General features: G+C 39.6%; 1 protein-coding gene and 1 long non-coding RNA gene across 3 annotated transcripts in view; one reads left to right on the forward strand and one right to left on the reverse strand.

The window, feature by feature from the left end:
- The first annotated feature begins 93 nt into the window (after window positions 1-93).
- LOC125918923 (uncharacterized) overlaps window positions 94-23,935 on the forward strand; it is a 50,662-nt gene continuing 26,820 nt past the window's right edge. Inside the window, exons 1-2 of the long non-coding RNA XR_007456618.1 lie at window positions 94-915; window positions 20,865-20,953. This is a non-coding gene — a long non-coding RNA (uncharacterized LOC125918923). The remainder of the gene's footprint in view (window positions 916-20,864; window positions 20,954-23,935) is intronic.
- TMTC1 (transmembrane O-mannosyltransferase targeting cadherins 1) overlaps window positions 933-23,935 on the reverse strand; it is a 624,031-nt gene continuing 601,028 nt past the window's right edge. Inside the window, exons 14-20 of one of the 2 annotated variants that reach the window (XM_049625225.1) lie at window positions 21,462-21,564; window positions 19,317-19,452; window positions 18,344-18,488; window positions 17,301-17,438; window positions 15,266-15,388; window positions 12,110-12,187; window positions 933-7,158 (exon numbers count right to left, since the gene is read on the reverse strand). In XM_049625225.1, coding sequence (XP_049481182.1) covers window positions 7,018-7,158; window positions 12,110-12,187; window positions 15,266-15,388; window positions 17,301-17,438; window positions 18,344-18,488; window positions 19,317-19,452; window positions 21,462-21,564 — 864 coding nt within the window. In that variant the 3' untranslated portion in view covers window positions 933-7,017. The remainder of the gene's footprint in view (window positions 7,159-12,109; window positions 12,188-15,265; window positions 15,389-17,300; window positions 17,439-18,343; window positions 18,489-19,316; window positions 19,453-21,461; window positions 21,565-23,935) is intronic. The other variant, XM_049625224.1, reaches the window with a different exon arrangement.

A 23,935-nucleotide genomic window follows, 5' to 3' on the forward strand; every position in this document is an offset into this window, starting at 1 on the left:
AGCCTGAAGTGAGACCTTGTCCTTTTATGAGGATTGGTCCCTTATAGGCCTACCAAAATAATGCCTTCCCATTAAATAGGAAAAGAGCTATTCAATATGAATTGTACACCTATTTGATAGGTTGTTCGTTTTAAATTTGCTAGTAAGATGATGGTTTAAGTATAAGTTGAGTTTGTGGTGATGTCACAGCATCTAAATGGAAATATTCATACACACACGTAAGGGAAGGATGTCAAGAAGGGACAGAGTGGGCTGAACTATCCCAGATTGGATTTGTGATGTATGAGAAATCTGCCTTTAATGTGAACATATCTTCATCATGGCAGGATACTCTCCTATTGGAGGCCTTCCAAGACCCTTAATGAAGCCCCACCTCTAAGGATAGTTGTACAATTAGGAGTGTTAGTGACTAACCTATGAGCAATGAGCAAATCATGGGCAGATAATGTTTTGTGTACAAAATTTTTTCCATCCAGACTAAACCACTGATGTAAACTCTAGAACCCTCTCCCATGTCCCACAAGGGATTTTGCACTAAGATTCAGCACTAAGGGGATTATTGGTGACCTCAGAAACAGCAATTACTTGCATGTTTGTTGCAGGGACAGATCACTATGAAGCAGAGAGAATGTGAAGGATGGAGGTAGAAAAAACAGGTGAAGACAATTCACTCAAACAGTTTGGCTGAGAAGGAAGAAAGACATGGTAGCAGCTAGAGATGAAAAGAAATACATGAAGGACTTCATTTTTATTTCCAAATGATTTTGATGGTGGTTATCGGTATATGTGTTTTAAAATAGAAGAGAATTCACAAGAGCCAGTAGAAGGAAGAAGTTGAAGATGAAAACGAGAGGTTAAGGGATGGAATGAATCTTCACAAGAGGCAAAATCCAGAGCGGGAAGAATTGAGTACAGGTGAGTTTGTAGAATGAGTATAGGATACTGAGAGAATATCTGTTTTCTACTTTCGTTTATTCTGTGAAGGGGTGAAGACATCTACTCAGCAAGATGAGAGGAAGAGATCAGAACTGCATAAGGACTGAAATCGTCATTGTGAGGTGTGCAAAAGAGCAGACATGAAGCACAAAGAACAATGCAGTGAATGAATGAATGAATCAGGGAAGGAAGGAAGTTTTTTTTTCTTTTAAAGCAAACCCATCTAGTGACATGGATTTCAATGGGTACTAAACACAGAGCACTTGAGAGACTGAAAGAGACATAATTATTTTCATTATATTTTATATAAAATAAACATTTACATAAATTTTATTTTGGAAAGACCTAAGCAAAGTGTACATAATTGGACTTAAATGGGAGAAATACTTTATGGGAAGTAGATTTCTAACTGGCACAGCAAAAGTAACAAAAATGTACATTTATATACAACTGATCAAAGTAGGAAACAAAAACATGAACAAAGAACAGGCTGCAAGTCATTTTCTCCCTGATAAAAGGAGGGATCTGCAAGGCAAATAATTTCCACATTAGAAAAGCAAGCCATGGCTTCTACAGATATTTTAATTCCTTAGGAGGAAATTTTTAAAAATACTTTTTCCCCAGAAACATAACAAAATCACTTCATTTTCATGTGTACAGACTACAAAATAAGAGTAACTGTCTCTGCCATGTTAAAGCACTTGGGCAGTGCAGTCCCTTTTATGGTTGTTTGTGTATGTGTTTTGATGCGGTGATTATCTTAAGAATTTCTAAAATGAAGGGCAACACTAATCAGTTATCTGTTCGATGTAAAGGGCTTTCAATCTGGATTCAGGAGACACTTAGAGCTTGATAGTTTCACAGAACGAACTAGTCTCTCACTGGGTGATAAACATGACTGAAACACCAGGTAGCCTGCCCAGGGTGAGGCAGTTCCTCCGGGGCAGTACAGGTCTACCACCCAGATTTCCAGATTCTTGGACTGGTGCACCCCTCTTTGGGTTAGCAAGGCAACCCCAAAGGCATGTTATACACCCTGGAAACTTCCCAATGTGACATAAATACACTCCACTTGCACCGCTTGAGAATGGGAAGAAACTCCAGGATTTCTGGACATAGACATGTCTTTCCATTTTGGGATAAATGATGATCTACACTTACAAACTAATCGTAACCATATATTGTGATGGATACTGATTTTACAAGCTACCTGCTCTAAAAGATTTTAACTGAAAGGATCTTTGGTGATAAAAAGAACACATTTTTATATGAGCCATTTGACTGACATGAATATCATCAATTCTGTTGCAGCATTTTATTTTGCTGATATTAAACCACTCCTTTGATTATAGTTATTTTATTTCTTCCCTTTAAGTTAATGGCTCCTAAAAACAAAAATAATGGAGGAGGTGCTATTTTTTGAAGAACTGTTCAACATATTTTTTTACATCAAAACTTCAAGAATAATTATAAAAGTTATAATGTTTCCTTGTATGTGTGTGTGTGTGTGTGTGTGTGTATTTGGCATTGTAAACTTTTATCTTAATTGCAGCCTAAATGCAAGATTTGATAGGTCTTTACTCTTTTAAAATGCCAAAAGATGTCAGATAATTACATTTTGTCATCATTGGGATACCAACATGCCATTTAATCAAAGTAAATGTGATCTGGAAACTAGGTGAAAAATTAAAAACAAACAAACCGCCTACAACTACATTTGCCTTGATTCTTGTTACTAATATCCTATAGGTTGATTAACGTAAGAGGCAAATCCTTAACACATCAGAGCAAAAGTTTTTTCGTTTTCCCCTCAAAAACTGATTCTAATGAGTACAATTAAGAAATAATTAACCAAAGTTTACATGTGTATAACCAAGAGAGACGTAGGTTTAGGAATATACTCTATGCCATGAACACCTTCTGAGTTTTACATACTGGGTGACTTGTCTGGTGTATACAAATGGCAATTCCTCTCCATCTGAGGACCAAGAATTCTAAAAATGTAAGGTCAAATTATAGTCCAACTGCCACAAGTGCAAACTACCCTACCCAACCGACCTGTCAATCTTGAAACAATAGTCTCAACCAATCAACTGTGCCATCAATTATTCTTTAGAATTCTTTGGCTCATTGTAGCCTAGATTTAAAAGCACAACTTGAGAAGGGTTATAAAAGTCCATTAAAGTTGTTAGCCCACAGTGGTTCCGCAGCCTAGCTGCATATTAGCATCTTAACCTGGGCAGCCAGCATCTCAGAGATTTCCAAAGGTCCCCAGGTGATCCTACAGCCCAGCCAGGCTTGAGAGCCGGTATGTGTGAGGGATTAGTTCTCAACTATCAGCTGAATGCGGCTCGTCAACCTGAGGGGCCTGGAATGTTTAATAGAGACAGTAAGAAACCACACATTTGTTTTTATTCCCCCTCCAATTATAGCTTTTGTAGGTGGGTTTGTATAGAACAGTTTGGATTTTCTCATTTAGTCCCATTGAAGAGCAGTTGCCCAGAAGCATCGTGCAACCACTATAAACCCCTGCATCAGATGAGGTATGACCTGTGACAAATGTCAGAGTCTCATGCTAGGGGCTGTGAAGTATTATAGGAAGTTGTAATTAAAGTGCCAACAATCCTCTTTGTTTTATGATAGACCTCAAAACAAATAAGCCCAAAAGAATATCTCAGGATTCCCTAAAATAAAATTTCCTTTCCTCCAAGGCATTTGAATCTTTGGTTTAGTTTACCTATGTTACATCACGGGACCATGTTTTATGAATACAGACTGAAAACATCTGGATCATGTAAAAAATTCTGAATAATTCTTAGGGTTGAAATAAACTGGTAAAGCCATTGTCATGGTTCCTGTGTCAAGGGACTGTCATTTCCTGGGAATTTTAAAGACAAGGAGAACTGGTTCTAGGTAGGACAGAAGGACAGGTTAGATAGACTGGCAGTAAGAGGGAACAGGCGTACACAAGGAACTTGAAATGTAGCTGAGAAAAAAAAGCAAATGCTGCCCAGAGTAACACAGTCACAAATAAAACTGATCACCAGATCAAGTGTTCACCCAGACTAAAGCAACTCCTGTCTTGTCCTCAGTCAACTTCCCTCCCGCTGAGGATACCCTACATATTTAAGGGTCCAGCGCAAAATGGAATTGCAGGATTCGTCGTTCAAAATTATTAAGAATTTCAAGCAGAGCCTTTGACCAAGCATGGGTGCCTGAGTGCAGGACCCTGAGGGGCCACATGAAGTGCATGCTCATGAAGCTGGCTCTGAGACTCCATCTCAGAAAGGGCTATCAACTCTCATGCCAAGCATGCTTTTATTAAGGGCAATCTAGATAGATCTCCATGACTAGCCTGCTTTTATTGATAAGAATGAATATTATTTTCATGTTACAAGAACCAAATAAAAATAGTTATAAAATACACTTAATATCTTTGAAAAATAACATGTGATTTATTTTCTTATAGGCACTATTTAACTATGAAAACTATTTCATTGGCTACATCTCAGTGACATTATTAAATCAGGATAAAAATATCTGACCCAACAAACAGTGCTTACTTTTAATGTTCAAAGAGTTGCCAGTGTGTGCACACAGAATGAGGCAGAGTGATAGTGAGAAGGGGAGGGGGAGGAGGGACAGAATGAAAGGAGAGATTGAGGGGAGGGGGAGAGACAGAGAGAGACAGAAAGACATGGGGAGAGAGAAAAGCACCCAAAAGAAGATAGAAGAAGTCTCCTGAAGGTCATGTGGCCCCTTCCCTTAGAAACTTTTACACTGTGACTGCCATTTCAATTATTCCCACTAATGGACCCTCATACCTTTAGCAGCCCTTCAAGTCAGGCTGAGAAAAAAAAGCTTTTCAAAACTTGGGGCTTAGTCTTTTCCATTAATTTCCTAAGTGTGAGTTTTGGTTACAGGTTATTTTAAAAAGTTGTGATTAAAGTCTTAGATACTGTTTTTAGCTAGGCTTATGCTTTTCAATTTGGGAGTGGGCTGATCATTTAAAATAAACTCTAGTACATTTCTTGGCCTTAGGACTACACAAGTATAATTTTGAAGGCAAGAAAAATATTTTAAATAAAATTTTGGAAAAGGTTATGATATATAAGGCTAAAAGGACTATTAGAAAGAGAAGATCATAGTGGTAATACATATATTATTGGATTATTGATGCATACAAATACATGTATGCCAATTCAAATTCTGTAATCCTTTGCATTTAAAGTATTCCTTCCATCATCCCTTTCCAAAGAAGTTTTTTTTTAACTAGACTTACCTTGACAAAAAGATAACAACATAGAGGGGCAGTGTTTCCTGATACTGTGCTGAGAAGAAACAGACTTTTTACCCTGCCCTGGTCTGAGCACGTGAAATCTGAGTGCCTTCAGGCTACTACATGTTTAGGCCACCTGGCCCAGAGCTGTGAACAGCACTTGGTGGTTGTTCTTCCTCCTCCTTCTCTTCTTCTTCTTCTTCTTCTTCTTCTTCTTCTTCTTCTTCTCCTTTTTTTTAAAGGTTATGATGATGGCCAAATTAGAATCAGGTGTTCCAATTTCTTCACTTCCAAAATATATTACCACCCAAACACTGATGTCTGATTCTTAATTTCTTTAGCTTCAGCAAGTGAATAATCAATACAAAATTTTTGAGGGGCTGTTAAAACTCAACTACTTTGTAATTCAGATTTGTAATTTTTGTATGATCAGTTCTGAAAGCTACTATTAAAACCAGTATGTACAGGAAAAAATGTGTGTACACATATATATTAAATATTTTATAAGTTATGAAATAAATAACACTAAAAAACAAAGGTCAAATTGTAAATTCAACTTTGCTACCTCTATCTTTTAAATATAAATATATATTTTTTAAATTACAAATTGAGATTTTTTTCCCCTAGATTTTTTCAGCATTCTCCATGAAATCTCCAAAATTATAAATACAGAACCGAGAACTCCAAGTTTCCATCACTCATGTTCTAAGTGCAGAATTCTCATTGAGACCCAGTAGACAAATCAATAGAGCTCCCTTTCCATCTGTTTATAGTCTGTGAAGATTTCTGTGATATACTGTAAAGATTCGTCAATGGTTAAATATAGTTTTCAAAAAAATAATAAATCTCTGGATGACTGAACGTTAAGATAACAAAGTAGAACATTTCTCTTAGTTAATATCTTTAATATTTCTCATGTAGAATATACTATTTTTTCTCCACCAAAATAACAATATATGTGGAGGCAGAAACATTTATGATTCTAAAAGCACTTCTGAAATCTTAGAGCAGAACCACTACTCTAGTAATACTCGTAATAAAATTAAAATAATCTTAAACATTTCCATAAAGAATTAGGGGTACCAAGATCCTTGATTTTCCCCTAGGGATAAGAATACACATACACAATTCCAGAAGCTTCCTTTTTTTGATATATTAGGCAACAGGAAAAGATTGCATCAGAGTGGAATTTAATTTACTCTTCAATTGGGCTCTAGGGGGATTATCCCCAGGGGAATATAGGCAGAGCTCACTTAACAAGAGCCCTTTCCCCCATATATTCCAGAAGATTCTACACAAACTATTACTCATCTCCAGTTCTGGAGAATTCAATGAGCTACCTCTTGGTGGAATTTCCCAAATGGTTATCCCAGAGATTTTATTCTCTTTGAAAAAACTCATTAAGAAGAGCTGCTCTCCCTTCATAGCATTTCAAGCCCATGTATTTCTGGGACATAAAAGTCTACACTAAGAGATGGAATTAGCTTCTCAGGCTGGGAAAGCAGAGAAACAGATGAAGGGAAATCTGGAATTAAAGCCAACAAAAATCTGCAAAACGTGTAGTAGTTGTTTTCCTTCCTCTCAGGCCTAGCTCTTGCTTGCTCTTTCTGTCTTCTTCCATGGAAATGCAAGTCCCTCAGCACAGAGGTGCCAGCGGTGTCCCTAAATGTGCCCCCCTGAACGCAGAGAGACAGGAAAGCTTCTTTGTTGCCCCCCTGCTGCTGCTGTGAAAGCGAGCCTGCATCACTTTTTCCTCTTCCAGAGGCACCAGCACTGTCCCTCGAGACTGGTTCCAGTGCTGCTTATGTTTGATCCTTTTCTCGAACTTCTTGTAATCGTTTTTCTAGGCGATCCAGTTTGGCGAGATTTTCCTGCAGCAGTTTGCTGTCTGGAACCAGCTGTAAGGCTCTCTCATAATAAGCTCTTGCGGACACATAGTTTCCCTGTGGGGAAAAGAAAGGGAACAATGATCTATTCTGACCCATTGGAACTCTCTTGGAGAACAGGGAGACTAGGAAACAGACCTTCTGGCCCAGTTGAATACATATGTCCTCAGAAGGAACCCCTGACTGCATGGGCAAAATTTTATCCTTATCTGTTGGTGCTTTTGGAGAATCCATTTGTTTTAAGTACCAGGCCAGCTGGAGAATGTGAGGGATGAGAGTTATAGTGTAAGGTGAAATGGCAAAAAAACAGATTTTCAATTCTACTAATGTAGGGCATGAGGCTGTCATTTCATAATGGAACTATTCCTTAGTAATCACATGGAGCCATGGCTAGACATTCAGAGAGAGAAAGAGGAGAGAAAGACGGAATGGAGGGAGATCTGTGGGAAATGTTTTTGAAACTGCACAAGTTGTGATGATTAAGTAGAAATCCACTGTAACTCTTTAGTGGTAGAAGTTATTTGCATCTCCAGCTTAAGACATAAAAGCAACTTTTGCCTAATACAGGCTGTAATGGAAATGTAAGTTTTTATGTAATGAAAAGAACTTATAGGAATATGGGGTTAAATTTACCCAAGGCGTGTGACAATACGTACCTGCTGGATCCTCTTAAAGCGGGAAGGAAGGCACGTCACCCTGGACCTGCTAAAGACACCTATCACCACCCTCTGTTGACCCCTATCTGCTTTGTTCAATGGCTTTCTAACTGGAAACCATGTGTGCCCCGTCCCAGATGGTTCTGAGCAAATTAGTCACAATTCTTGTTTTCCAGGCCCATTTCTGCAACTAAATTTTACCTTCCTTATTTGGTCCACCCTCTTTCAGATCCGTGTCCTGCCATGTCTCCTAACTATGACTGTGAGTGTTCTCTCCATTCCCCCAAATTTCAGTTTGCTCTATTTTATGCTCAATTGCAGCTCCATGTGGAAGAAAACCAGTTATGCTCTGAATTCCCATCACAATTTAAAACAGCATTTCTAAGTGAAAGTACTAGGTCGCGACTAGCAACTAATATTCACTGAATGCTTAACTATCTTCCAGCTGAGTGAATACATGTTAAGAGCTTGGACACTGCCTGACGCACAGTGAACACTCAATCTGATGCTACCATTGTTGTCATTATTAAAAGACCATCCAGGTTTATGCAGACACTGTCCACTTAGAGCACTGGCTCGCCATAGTGGTGAAAAGGAGGGTGGAAATGGCAGAAAAGGAAAACATTTCTGATTATTATTATTATTTTTTTTAAATTTTTTTTTAGCGTTTATTTATTTTTGAGACAGAGAGAGACAGAGCATGAACGGGGGAGGGTCAGAGAGAGAGGGAGACACAGAATCTGAAACAGGCTCCAGGCTCTGAGCCGTCAGCACAGAGCCCGACGCGGGGCTCGAACTCACGGACCGCGAGATCATGACCTGAGCCGAAGTCGGCCGCTTAACTGACCGAGCCACCCAGGCGCCCCAAAACGTTTCTGATTATTAACCTTGAGTCTCCCAAGAGGCTAAACAGAATTCTGAACAAGTGAGAACCTGGGTTTGCTACATTCAATTATTATTTTTTTCAACTCCAGCATTTAACTTCCAAGTGTCTTGTGATGTGTATCAGGCTTAGCACACACATGCAGATGACTGAACATGTGTGCTCTGAAAATATGCTTGTACTTCAGCTGACCTGGAAGTTGCTCTTCCAAGAGTTTTCCCTGAATTTAGCCCTCAGTCCAGTGCGTTGGCATTTCCTTCTTTGATCATCAGCTTTCTTTATCCTTTCATATAAAATGTACTCCTAGAGTTATCTTTTCTTCCTCAAATTGCTCTTTTCTTGATTAAACTGGAAGCCTTATTATTACTCTTTAAAAGTTATATCTCTTGAGTCAATTCTGAGATGCTAAGGTAGCAAATCTGAATGATCTGATTTCTAGGAATGTGCTATCTACACTATGGGAGTCACTGACCCCACATGGCTATCTAAATTGAAATCAATTATGATAAATTTAAAAACGCTACAGAGAGGGAGGGAGGCAAACCATAAGAGACTCTTGGATACTGAGAACAAACTGAGGGTTGATGTGGGGTGGGGGGAGAGGGGAAAGTGGGTGATGGGCATGGAGGAGGGCACTTGTTGGGATGAGCACTGGGTGTTGTATGGAAACCAATTTGATGATAAATTATATTTAAAAAAAAGAATTCAGTTGCTCAGTTGCACCAATCACATTTTAAGGGCTCAACAGCCACATGGGCCAGTGGCTGCTGCCTTGGACCATGCAGATACAGAGCATTTCCAACATCACAGAGAGGTCTACTGCACAATGCCATTCTAGAAAATGCATATTCTTATCATAGGACAGTACTGAAAATAGTACTTTGTGGTATGGCCCAGTTGATGCAATTGTGTGTTTATAAAGAATGTATTTTAGATTTTTATTCTATCCACTCCATCCTTTATAGAGCTTCATAATAATTATCTTTTATTACCAAGCAGTATAAACAAGAGACAACTCTCTTCTCATCTCTTCATGCCGCCTCCTTGCAAAGCCTTATTCCAACTGGCAACCTCAGTATCCTAAGCTTCACCCGGGCTCGGGGAAGGAGCGAGCCTGGGATGGGCTGACACTGATGGGAGCACTCTGCTACTAAGGGCTAACTTTCTGCAAAAAGACAGAAAGCTAACGATTGCTCTTTAGGATCTCATGATAATACTTTTGCTTCCTAATGGTGGCATCTATATGACCACATCCCAATCCACATTTACACTGGATTGCATTGTATGAATTCACTGATATGAGGCCATTTTTAAACTCCAAACATGGCCATTTTATATTGTTTAACCTAATACGTGATGTTTGCAGAGATGAAAAGCTGCATAAACTAATTTTTAATCTTGTGCTCATTACATTTTAAAGTCATACACTTAACAGATCTTTCTTCAACCTCCAGACACCTTTTTTTTTTTTTTAATTTTTTTTTTTCAACGTTTTTTATTTATTTTTGGGACAGAGAGAGACAGAGCATGAACGGGGGAGGGGCAGAGAGAGAGGGAGACACAGAATCGGAAACAGGCTCCAGGCTCCGAGCCATCAGCCCAGAGCCCGACGCGGGGCTCGAACTCACGGACCGCGAGATCGTGACCTGGCTGAAGTCGGACGCTTAACCGACTGCGCCACCCAGGCGCCCCTCCAGACACCTTTTTAGGGGAAGTACCTCTATATGGAAAGCATGGATTCACTTGTTAATCTGAGAGTCCAATGAATGTACTATTATCCCTGTATTTCCAGACTTTCTGGAAAAGTCTTGAGTATATTTATTGGACTTTTTACATTAACAGGGGAACCCAGCTGCTTTAAGTTGCAGACACACTCCCATCTAAAAACATACTGAGCGTGCATTATTTTAAAATGTAACTATTTAACATGCTATTTAACTATTTAAAATTATGTTACTATTCGAAAAGTAAGTTCATACTGTTGGACACCCCAGAAAATCATTAAGGTCAGAGCTCAGGTTATTCTGCCCTGATAAATGTCATGTTTGGATTCGCCATCCATGTTCTTCTATTAGACCAAGGCTGTCAGTCACAGAGTAACTATCCCATTATTACCTTCCAGTTGCATAATCATGAGTCACCTTTTTGTTTTGTTGTGTTTTTGAGAATGACCAGTTTCCATTTAATAGTGAACCCTATTAGGCTTTTGTTTAAATCCTAATCACTATATTGTTATTTTATCAATATAAAGACAGGTAGAAGCCTGGAAATAGGTTAGCTAAACAAGAGTGATCCTTTGAAAACATGTCAGACCATGGCATTTCTCTGCTGAAAGTCCTCCAAGGACCCCAATTCATTTGGCATGGCATAAAAGCCAAGGACCCTACAATCCCCCTTCAAGGCTCTGCATGTTCTGGCCCTGTGTCTTCTTTGACTCTGGCTTCTACCATTTCATCTTACTTGCCTCCTCCCTGTTCTTCAAACACAGCTGGTACTCTCATACCTCAGGACCTTTGCACATGCTCTTTCCCTGTTGTGCCACACAGCTTGTTCCCTTCAGTTCTCTACTCAAAATAACTTTTAAAGTAAGGCCTTCCCAGCCACCTTAATTTTAAATTTCAGCTCTTACCCCATAGCACCATGATATATTTTATATATGTATGTATGTATGCACATATGTATATATGTATGTATATATATGTATGTATATATATTATGTATGTATGCATGTATGTATTTATTTATTACCAGTCTCCCCTACTAAACGCTAGCTTCACGAAGACAGACACTTTTGTCTTATTTGTTCAGTGTTCTATTTCCAGTGCTCCCAAAAAGAGTACCTGGCACATAGCATGCTCTGTATACATGTTTGTCAAATGAATGGATGAACGAGTGAATGTGAGTCTTTGAGTTCATTAGTTACAGACAGCAGTCCTCCCCAGGTCATTTTTAATGCTTCTCTCAAAGGTAGCTTTTTCTTTTGGAAGAATAAAAAACAAACCCACAAGTAAACAGCCTTGTGTTTCAGAAAAAGATTAGGGGGTAAAAGGCGCATTCGATACAAGAAATAGTAAAGTGATATGTAAAGTAACACTGTAGTCTTGACCGTGAGTTAAACTGTAGGACAATGAGCTACGCTAAGCTCCAACAAGGACTTAGTTCACATAAGCAGATTCCACTTGCTGTGCGATGATACTTCTCCTAAGTGCACACAATTTTCTTTATGTTAAGTAAAATCATGGGATTTAATTTGTATAGATTTATTTTTAAAATGGTTTCATGATATTCAATATCACGATAATACAAGATGAACATAAACTCCTAATTTCACTTTTAAACACCTATGTTTTTGGTGTTCAGACAACTCAAAGAGGGAATAAACAATACTTTCTCAATCTTTCGAGAGAAAAGACAGAAAGAGAAAGCGCAAAGAAAAGCCAGTCCACACAGAAGTGAATTATTCTCCTACCTTGATGTGTTGGATTCCACCCATGTTCATCCAGGCCTGTGCTTGATCTGGATTCAGTTCCACGGCTGCTTTGTAGCTCTAAACATACAAGAAACATCTTCAGGCTGAGTAACGAGAACCCATGCTTCATGCTACAGACGTGGAAACCACTTTCTTCATCAGTGAGAATTTAAATGGTTAATACAATGGAAGCAGACACCACTAGCTCACAGGTGTTCCCGTTTATTTCAATTATTTTTCAAAATGGATGATTCGGAAGTGGAGGAAACTGAACTGTGTGATTTGCTTGCAGAGCCTGAGGACACCTGTGGAATCCAGGTGGTTTTATTACAGTGCATCATTTCTCTCTGGTCTTGATCTGCAAGAAAACTGCTTTGGCCTTAGTCACTGTAAATGGAGTTTGTAAGAATACTTTTCTTTTTAATAATCAGCATCTTCGAGTATTTTCCCACACAGCTTAGCCCTAGTGTGGCAACTCCTTTCACAATGTCACTGGCATGTTTATTCAGCCTATGCTGAAATACTTGCCGTGACAGGATGCTCTTACTTCTTTAAGGACATCCATTTTCCTAGGGGATAGTTTTAATCATTACAGTCTTCCTTTATCTTCTGCTGCATGAAAGGTCTGAAGAGAGTTACTTCTCCCTCAAATACTTCTTTTGGTCTGAAAATGTGTATCCCATTAAATGTAATATCTGTGCGGCATATTTGTAATATTTTGCACATTGTTTAACGTCACAGGCACGTTCTCCACTGGGTCTGCACTTAAGAGTGGTCCCCTAAATAAAGCTAAAGGCGAAGAGTGCTACTTTCAATTTCAAAGCTAAGGATCCGTGTGTATATTTTAATGTCTTTGCTATTTTCATTAGCAAGACTCCAATGGAACAGATTCGTGAAGTAAACAGAATCTGGTCCATTCCTCCTGTACTTTAGTTTTAACAGAAGCAAGCAAACGTGGGGCGCCTGGGTGGCTCGCTCGGTTGAGCGGCCGACTTCGGCTCAGGTCATGATCTCGCGGTCCGTGAGTTCGAGCCCCACGTCGGGCTCTGTGCTGACAGCTCAGAGCCTGGAGCCTGTTTCGGATTCTGTGTCTCCCTCTCTCTGACCGTTCATGCTTTGTCTCTCTCTGTCTCAAAAATAAACGTTAAAAAAAGAAGCAAGCAAACGATAAGAAACTATGCCTTTAAAAAGCTGCTAAAGTAAACCTGAAGAAAGTGTCTCGGGTTAATTTCTATCAACAGAGATGAGGGTGTAGGGTAGAAGTTAGGAACCTGGATTCAAATCCCAGCTCCATCTCTTACCCCCTGTGACCTTGAGCAAGTTACACAACCTCTGAGTCTCAGTTTATTCAACTGTAAGATGGAGACCATGACCATAGCCTTCTTATATGACTGTTGCAAAGATTAAAATACTGAATACATGTAATCATAAATAAAAATGTTAATAGATTTTATCTGCTACTGTTAGCCCAAGGCCCTACTCCTACCTTTCATAGATCTAGCCACTTTAATTTTTTTTTAATCTTTATTTTTGAGAGAGAGGGGCGTACGAGTGGGGGAGGAACAGAGAGAGAGGGAGACACAGAATCCAAGGCAGGCTCCGGGCCCTCAGCTCTCAGCACAGAGCCCGACGTGGGGCTCAAACTCATGAACTGCGAATTCATGACCTGAGCTGAAGTCAGATGCTCAATCGACTGAGCCATCCAAGCACCCCAATCTGGCCACTTTAAAATGATTATTTGATCTATTAGTTAAGCAACTAGAAAATACTTTGGTTTTCAATACAATGTATAAGATACAGATATAGATACCAAATAACTATTTATAATTTAATTACACATTAATCAAATTGTCATGTTAGGTATAAGTAACTTAAGGTATTAAAAAATGTTCACAGGGGCACCTGGGTGGCTCAGTCGGTTGAGCATCTGACTTCGACTCAGATCATGATCTCGCAGTTCATGGGTTCAAGCCCCGTGTCGGGTTCTGTGCTGACAGCTCAGAACCTGGAGCCTGTTTTGGATTCTGTATCTTCCTCTTTCTCTGCCCCTCCCCCACTCGTGCTCTGTCTCTGTCTCAGAAATAAATAAACATTAAAAAAATGTTCACAGGGCAGAGAAAAGTGCACACTTTCTGCTTTAAATATGCCACTGTTTCTGATTTAAGGGTTCACATTCAAATTAGTTTCCCCAAGTATCTTTACATGTGTTTTTGAATATTTTAAAAATCACTCACTGTTTTCAAAAACAATATCATTTAAAATTTTACTTTCCCCATGTTGTATTTAGTGTAATTTTATGACTTCATTAATTCCAACTTGTGGCTTTACCAGAAATGCTTGGTATTTCTATAACATTTCTATTTGCTTGCAATATCGTTTTGATTTCAAGCTGTGTATAAATTTTATTTGAATGCCTATAAGATGCAAGATGTTATGTTTTGGAACACAGAAGGAAGCAGTCCCCTTCTATAAGGAGAAGTCTAATCTAACTGGGGAGCAGGCGTTATGCACGGGGCCCAGAGGGGGTGGGGAGGCGAGGGACGGAGAAGACAGAGGGAGAGGAGAAAGAGACCTAACAATACAGTGTAATATATGATACTTTCAAATGACTTGTAGAGACAGTAAATGTTTTAAAAGTTCACGGGAAACAAGAAAGGATAGTCCAAGGAGAAAGGATAGGCCAGATGAGCTTCCAGAAGGAGGAGGACACAGGCTGCGTCTTAGTGGATTCTGACAGGGAATCTGTGGGGAATTGGGGACGGGGGGAGTGTAGAAGGATGTTATAAGGATGTGTGGAAATGCCAAAGCTATTCAGCACTAGTCCACCCAGACTAGAGGGTTATTGCAGGCAAACAGAGAGAGTGAGGGTGGCAGAGAGAGAAACTGGTTTGAGGGAAAAATGTGGAATTGCTTTAGGCACCAAGTTAAAAGTAATCATTCAGAAAATAATGTGGAGGTATTGCAGAACTCTGAATACTAAAAATCCAAAGGCTCAATGATAAAAACGAAACATATAACATCATGGTAATTAATCAGAAAATTCACTCCACAAACATGCCAATGATCTTAAATTTTGCCACATATGCTTCATTAAAGATTGAGAGTATTAATCTGAATCCCTTCATTTAATAACATAATTTTATTAAGTGTTTATACCTCAAAAGCTTTATCCAGAAGATTCTGCTCTCTTAGTTGGTTTCCTTTTGTGAAAAAAAGTTCAGATACGACTTTAGGGTCCTTTGGCTTCAGCTGGAGAGCTTTGTCTATAGCATCAAGTGCCTATAACAGGTTTGAAAATAAGACAGAATAAGTAGATTAGATGAAGAAAAACTAACTTAAACGATAAAATGTATACTTTTTGTTCTTATGTATTAGCTGGTGTGGTAAATGACAATCAAAACACATTCTTCATTCTCTCTGATGTTCTCACTGAGAAATAATGTGGCCCTGACCAGATAATTTCCCTATACTCCAGGGTTTCCATTTATATTAGTGACAATGAAATGTCCTTGACCATTCCATAGGAAGATCATGTGATAAAGCTGAAAGGAAACAAGATCTGGCATCATTTGTTTTGCCCTGCCTGTGTCCGTCTGGACCCCTCCAATCATGGCCTCCTCTTAGGTCCTTGGTGCCAACTCTGGCCCCCTCCCACCACCGCCCCCCCCAGCACCCACTGCCCCATCCCCTGCAGCCAGGGATCCCTTCAAAGCACAAACCTCACCATGCTGCTTTTCTCCATAAAATCCCAAAAGCTTGGGGTGCCTGGGTAGCTCAGTTGTTAAGCGTCTGACTTTGGCTCAGGACATGATCTCACAGTTCGTGAGTTTGAGCCCCACATTGGTGAGCTTGAGCCCTGCTTCAAATGAGCTTGAGCTCCACTTCAGGTAAACACAAGCCCTTCTTCTCTTTTTCTCTCTCTGCCCCTCCTGAGATTCTCTCTCTCTCTGCCCCTTGCTCACTCCCCACCCCCTCTCTCAAAAACAAAAAACAAACAAAAACAAAAAAACCCCAAAGCTTCTCCCAAGATATGAAACAAAAGCCTTGCCCTGGTCCCGCACCCTGTGGGGTGTTGTCCCCAGCAACCTCTACAGCCATTATCTTACACAGTGCCCTGCTCCCTTCATGCCCATCCCTCAGGCTTGCTACTTGCTGCTGCCACAGGGCCTTTGCACATACTTTATCCTGCCTAGAATGCTTTTCATTGCCCTCCTTTGTCTAATAACTCCTATTTATCATTCAGCATTCACCTTCATATCACTCTGCAGGGAACCTAACCTCCCAGATCACTCAGGTCCCTGATTATATGCCTGTGAGAACCATGTCACTCTTCATGACATACTGAGCACAGCTATAATTTTATATCTGTTTTGCGATTGCTTTTTAAATCTTGGTTTCCTCTTCTACTATAAACTCCATGAGGACAAAAGTGGTTTTTGTTTGTTTGTTTGTTTGTTTTTATTATGCCGCTTTATTCCTGGTACCTGCCACAGTGTCTGGCATATAGCAGACATTCAATAAATATTTTGTTGAGTCAGTTCATAAGTTTACTGGCTATGTTACTTTTAAAATGGAGATAAACAATAACAGTTGCAACACAGGGTCACTGACCTATATAAGGGTGTTATAAGGACTCTACAAAAATATACTTGAAGGAACATGGAAAATGATAAAGCATACAAATGACAGAGCATATAAAGTTAGTATTTATAGAGTTAGGTGAAAACAAACTGAGATAATAGCACGTAAAATCTTTATTTATTTTTTAAATATTTATTTATTTTTTTTGGGGGGGGGATGGAGAGAGAGAGAGAGAGAGAGGGAGAGAGAGAGAGAGGCAGAGGGAGACAGGGGGAGAGAGAATCCTAAGCAGGCTCTGAGATGTCAGCAGAGCTCAATCTAACAGACTGAAGCTCATGACCTGAGCTGAAATCGAGAGTTGCATACTTAACTGACTGAGCCATCCAGGTGCCCCTCACATAAAATCTTTAGACAAAAGATTAGTCAAGAAAATATTTCAAGGGGACATATTAGCAGTTAAGGGGATATCTGCAAAAAACATCCATAAGATAGGCCATGCCAACGGATGATAGTCAAGACTGCTCCGCCTTGTAAACGTGCAGACTGGAGAGTCAGTCAGGTGCGCACCATCTTCCACCTGTGGATCCAAACGACTCCCGTGTCCCTCTACCTTGTCGTGGCGCTCCTGCTTGCTGTAGATTGCTGACAACAGGCGGTAGCATTCGAGGCATCCAGTCTCCTCTGACACGATGTGGTTGGTCATCTTTTCAGCTTCTTTTGTCTGACCCATTACAGCCAAAACCTGAGCCTGCAAAACCACATGACCTTGGCTTCAGAGCCAGTTTGTCATCACTTCATCAAATACAGCATCTCTGAATAGAGGCGTGTCAGAAACACTCCAGAAAAAAAAATGTTCAGCTTCTACCTGAGATTCACAGAGGGAGCTGAATTCCCACAGTTTACAGGTTCTAATTTTTTGTTGTTCATTTCTGTTTATTTATTTAGGAGAATAATGCATGATACGTGAATAGCAGGGACACCAAAGACATCAGTGAAATGACTTGTGACTTTTTTAAAAAGTTGACTAAATATTTTAAAAAAGAAATGATTTCTTATGGTTTCAACAGGACATTGCATTTATAACGAGTTTGATTTGTTACAAATCTAAAAAAGAGTAACAAAAATGCAAATTTCCAAATTGAAATTAAAAAATATTGTTGATACTAATTTCCTAAACTTGATAATCATACTGTGGTTGTATTAGAGAATGTCCTTGTTCTTAGGAACTATTTGCTGAAGTACTTAGAAATAAAGGGGGTGGGGTCTATAACTGTCATGTGGCTCACAAAAAAATACTATGCGTTTGCACACATACTTAAATATGTACATAGGTACATATATGGATGCATATACACAAGGCATTGATAAACAAATTCATCAACATGCTAAAAATTGATGGAGCTGGGTGAAAGGGTGTACGGGAGCTATTTACTATTCTTGCAAATTTTTAAAGTTTGAAATCATTTCGAACCAAAAACTTAAAAAAGTTTTTAGTGTCTGTGTGTTTGGTGAATGGCTCTAACACTGGTTACATGGATAGTCAGGAAACAGATATACTGTAGCATCCTAGTTGAAGTTCTGAGGCTTCTGACTCCAACTCTCTGCACTGCACCCTGTGTGTTCCCGCCTCATTTTCTTTAGCAATCTACTTACCAGGGCCAGGCGGAGCTCCCTTTGAGAAGGCTGGAGGGCCGCAGCTTCCCGGTAGATCTGCAGAGCTTCCTCATATCGGCCAGTGTTATAATACAGCGCTCCCAAAGGTGATAATATCTCAGCTTTGCGGGACACCTGCAGTGCGCTAAGTTTTCAGAAAGATGAAGTGACACTTCTAATAGGTACCTTTCGACAGCTCAAAACGCAGATTTAGGGATGACAGTCCACAGTTGGAGACTCTGCTTCAACATGGTCTCTGGTTTTTATTTTTTTATTTTATTTATTTATTTATTTTTAAATGTTTGTTTATTTTTGAAACAGAGAAAGACAGAGGGCGAACGGGGGAGAGTCAGAAAGAGGGAGACACAGAATCTGAAGCAGGCTCCAGGCTGTCAGCACAGAGCCCAATGCGGGGCTCGAACTCACGGACTGTGAGATCATGACCTGAGCCGAAGTCAGACATTTAACTGACTGAGCTACCCAGGCGCCCCTGGTCTCTGGTTTTTATAATCAAGAAGACTGTTTTTTAAAAAGATCATGACGCCGCCCTCTGACTATAAAAATGTCTCTAGTGACCTATCAATACGCACACTGAGCTCCAAGGATCGTTTCCATTAATGGTGATAGACTTGTTCTGATGTATGCATAGTCTTTCCACTACATCCATTTTTGAAACTGCTATTTATGGCTTGGGCTGCAGTCCATAGCCTCAGAAAACAATGGACTGACCAAAGCAGGAATTACATTCCAACCTTGGTTTAGCACCGTGTTCTAACCAGCAGGCAGAAAGGCCATTCACTGGGACACCATTAAGGGTTTGGTTTTATTTTCTTTGGAGATGAGACTCTGTGTTGCCTGAATAGGCAAAATCTGTTAATATTCTAAAGGCATGTCTGCTTCAATTACGTAAAAATTGGGAGGGCAACTAGTGACATCCTTGGGCAACTTACAAAGTGAAGAAAAGGAATTTTACCGTTTATACCATTCTTCGGCCAAACTGTTCTCGCCCAATGACCTGTAGAGTCTCCCCAGATTCACCATAGCTACGTGATGACTTGGGCTGAGTGTGATGGCCTGCTGGTAATGGGCCACTGCCTTCTCCGGAGAGCCTGTAATCAGTGGTAGTTGGAAATAATTATACAACGCACGAGTCTCTTCAATTTCTCTTCTGAGGTAGATCATTCTTCTTTCTATTACTGAGTCATACCATCAATGATTCAGTGTGTAAATTAGCTTGTATTTTGGCTTCATCTCCTTGCCACTGCGTAACTTTGGGCCCTTTTACTATTCATTCCCACTTCCAAGGAAATTAATAGTAAAAAAGCAATGAAAACTAAAATCTATTTCTTTTATTACACGTATCATTTTAGCCAAAGTGTTTTCTGGCCATTGCCCTAGCAAGTATGATGTTTTGAGATCATCAATGATTGTTATTTATGTGAGATATTGTTGCTTCTCATTATACTAAAAAACAGAATAGGCTATTATAGAAACAAACCTGTCCTGAAACAATTTCTAAGGGTTGGTCTCAATTACTGTACTGCAACATAGTAATCGAGGCACTGCTTTAACGAAGTATGTATCAGCCAGATCTTGAAAATCTTTTTAAAAATGATACATTCTTGTTAAATGGGATTTATATAATGGGGTTTTAATAATAATAATAATAATAATAATAATAATGCTACCCTGTGTGTATCCAACGCATTACATATTTTAAAATATTTTAATTAAATGATCTTCACAGGTATTTTTGATACTAGTTAGCTGCCTTTAGATACCATTTAGCTGTCTCTTGGGCTTTAAGAGCTATTATAAAATAAACAAAAGTATTACTTTAAAGATGTAAACACTAAAGTGCAAGTGCACTTAGGAGACTTAACAGAAATCCCAGGGCAACTGAGGATGAAGACCAGAACTAGAATCAAGCCTCCGATAAGGTCCCCAAAGAAGCTTCCTAGTGAAATCTTATCTAAGTGGCTGAAAATGGAATGTTTATTACCTGCAGACATCTTAGGCATTAAACGAGATACCATGTATGTATATATACATAGGTCACTGGTAATAGGGAGAATTTCACTAGTATAAAACACATGAATACAAAGGGAGTGATGAGAAGGTACACAGGGTGGCCAGTGAGATTTCTAGGGGAGTGGCATTATTTGTTGTTGAAGTAGAAGGAAGAGGGCTAAGACGAGACCAACAGGGAGGGGGTCTCTTTGGGTTTTTAGATCTTCATGACACTTAATGTATTATTGTGTTGCTAACAAACCAGCAGGTGGCACTACAAAACAATTTTACATGCAAAAATAAGGGACGTTTCCCAGGAGTTTTGGAATGTAAATTTACATTCTATAAAAAAGAAAAGTTTCAGATATACTAGAAAATAAACACCCTTTTGAGCATTCATACTGACAAAATAATTAAAATAGAATTTTACCACAAGGCAGATAGTCCAATACTCAATGAGAACAAAATGGTGCTTTTGCATTAAATTCAAATATCTTTTGATTCTTTATAGGTATTCATAGCATGCCAACAGCATATAGGACACAAATCATAAAGGAAACAGAATCCCTGCTCAGTAAAGTGTTGCCTTAATAAGAGGGAGTAAGTATATTTTATATAGCATCTGTCATGTAAGAGTACTCTTATCAGTTACAATAATATGGTTTCCGTAATGTATATCAAGTAAAGAATGATGAAACAATTCTGGAGGCTTTTTTATCAGATGTGGAAAAGTATTTTCCATCTGCTCGTAACTAGATTCAGAGGCAAGTTCTGCATCATTGCCGAGGAATGTTTCATCATCTTAGGTATATGAACTTGTATAAATGATACTCAAAGGACTGCTACTCATTAAATCATCAAGGCTACTTCCTGACACCTGGGGAGTTTTCCTTAGAGCTGTATGAACTGGGCAGATTTTGCTGAGCTGAGCTTGAAGATTTGGAGAAATGACAGCCCCACAGTGCAATGTGACTGTCAACAGTGTGAGTTTCCTGCCAAGCCCAGAAGTGAATGGTACTTCTGAGACATTATTGGGGTGGTTGCCATTTTGCTTGATACATAGTATTATCTAATCTCAACAGAACAGTTTCTCTTTAATTTTACTCACCGGTATCAACTAAGAAAACCCCATAGTTGTTGTGTAAGTCTGAGCTGTCTGGACAGTTCTTTATTCCAGCCTGGTATATTTCCTCAGCTTCCTTAAATCTCTCCTTTAAAAGAGAACAAAGGAAAATAAATGAGAAAGTTAAAAGCAAACAACAATAGGGGCGCCTGGGTGGCTCAGCTGGTTAAGTGTTTGGCTCAGGTCATGATCTCAGGGTGGTGAGATTGATGGAGCCCCGTGCTGGGCTGTGCTGGGCTTGGAGCTGCTTAAGATTCTATCTCTCTCCCTCTGCCCCTCTGCCCCACTCGTGTGTGCACGCTCACCCTCTTTCTCCAAAAAAAAAGCCCCGAAATACAAAAACTACAACAATAAACTGAATGACATAAATGGAAAAGGTAGAAACTAATTTACTGAGGATCTTGTATGCCAATAGGCACTGAGATCAAACACCGTGTACTTTTAATTGAAGTCAGTGCAATGGCACAAATTCCTACAATTCATATTTACATTTAGTTTCTTTAGGGCAAACAAGCCTATGTTTACTAAGAAGGGACATCTGAAAGGATTTGCCCTACAACTGGAAAAAGCCTCAAATGGTTGTTTGAATGGGATGCCCTCCACCCCCAGTAACTCTCTGTTTGAAAATGAGGGCTAGGTCCATACAGGAGTTTCTTCAGAGGTGACAATGTGACTGGGAGCAGGGACGCCTGCAACATTTGTCTTACAGCTGCATTGCGTATCAAGCACTCCCTTTACCTACACTGTATGGTTTATTGGCGGAGGTTTTTGAGAAAAGGGGAGGGAGGCTGATGCAGGTTACAGAGGGCTTTGCCTTGACCTTTGTTTACTCAAAATATTTCGATAGCCCACCCAACTGTTCCTTCCCTCCTTTATTCAACCTGTGTGTTCCACCTCAGAGCCACACCCTCCAATGGGAATACAGGTCTTCTCGAAGGCATACCTCCAACTCCTATCCTTGTGATAAGGCCCCGTTCAACTATTGCATCTTCAATGGGTCATTTGCTAACTGTCCTGGTCTTCTTCCAAAGATTCACTTTAGCACACTAACAATTCTGAATTAGTTTTTAGGAACATTGTTCACCACCAGCCGAGATTGTCACGTCACGCTTCCTTTTACAATATCAGAAGGTAAAACCTACATAATGAATCAAAGCTACCCAGGTTCTAACAATTACTCACAAGTGAACACTTTCATGGTTCCCTGGTCCTGCTGGGAAGGTCAGGTAAAAGGAAATGATGCGGCATAAAGCACATAGCAAGTCTTCCTTTACTATGCTCTGAGAGTGGATGTTTTCCACAATTTTATCTCAAGTTACCCCTACTAAGCATTCATCCAGACACATGAAAAGGGAATGTACAGCACTAATTTCCTCAGATGTGACACCTTTGGCTTGTGAATAAAAATGCACCGGGTGTTGAGCAATAAACCAAGGAGCCTAAATTTGATTTGACCCAGAAAGATAAAGACATTTGACCCTCTGTGGAATGACTACGGCCATCTCTTTGAATCCACACATTTAAGTACCATTTAGGAAACAAGACGTGGTTTGGATTTGGCAAATTTCACTTATTTGAATTACAAATCCACAGCCCAGCAAAAGTTGAGATCTATGTTGCTAAAAAGTATATGCATTTTTTTAAAAAAGCATATGTATTTTTGATTGCCAAACAACAAATTGTCAGACTTCAAAAAAAAAATAAAGGTGAATGAAAATCCCCAAATCATCTTTCAATCTATTAAAGAGAAGAAAAATTTTATGAAGATATCATCCAGGGGCACCTGGGTGGCTCAGTCGTTTGAGCATCTGACTCCTGGTTCTGGCTCAGGTCATGATCTCTCAGTTTTGTGAATTCAAGCCCTGCGTCTGGCTCTGCACCATTAGCACAGAGCCTGCTTGGGATTCTCTTTCTCTCCATCTCTCTCTGCCCCTCCCCTGCTCACACTCTGTCTCTCTCAAAGTAAATAAATAAAGTTAAAAAAAAAAAGAGAAGATATCATCCATTGAAGGACCAACAAATTTGTGTGTGGGTGTGCATGTGTGTGTCTTTAGTTAGACACAGGCAGATCAAGTTAATAGCTACAGAGTACTATTGCAAACATATTCATTTATTCATTCATTCAAGACATATTTACCGCAATGGCCGTAGAGAGCATGGTATAATGATTAGGGATCGGGCTGCCAGTGTTTCACTATATGGATTGGAATCCCAGACCCACCATTTACTATCTATGTGACCTTACTTCCCCTCTATGTGCCCAGTTGTAACACAGGGATACCAGTAGTACCTATCTCATAGGGTTGTTGTGACAATTAAATGGATTAAAACATGTTAAGTATGTAGAACAATGCGTAGCACATAGCACCTTGTCACGATAGGATATGTCATGTCACATCCTTATCATTACCACTCCTTAGTGCTGGCATTGCTACGTGTATCACTGGGAGACAGATGCC

Source organism: Panthera uncia, chromosome B4 (assembly GCF_023721935.1).
Source record: "Panthera uncia isolate 11264 chromosome B4, Puncia_PCG_1.0, whole genome shotgun sequence".
In the NCBI taxonomy this organism is placed as follows: Eukaryota; Metazoa; Chordata; class Mammalia; order Carnivora; family Felidae; genus Panthera; species Panthera uncia.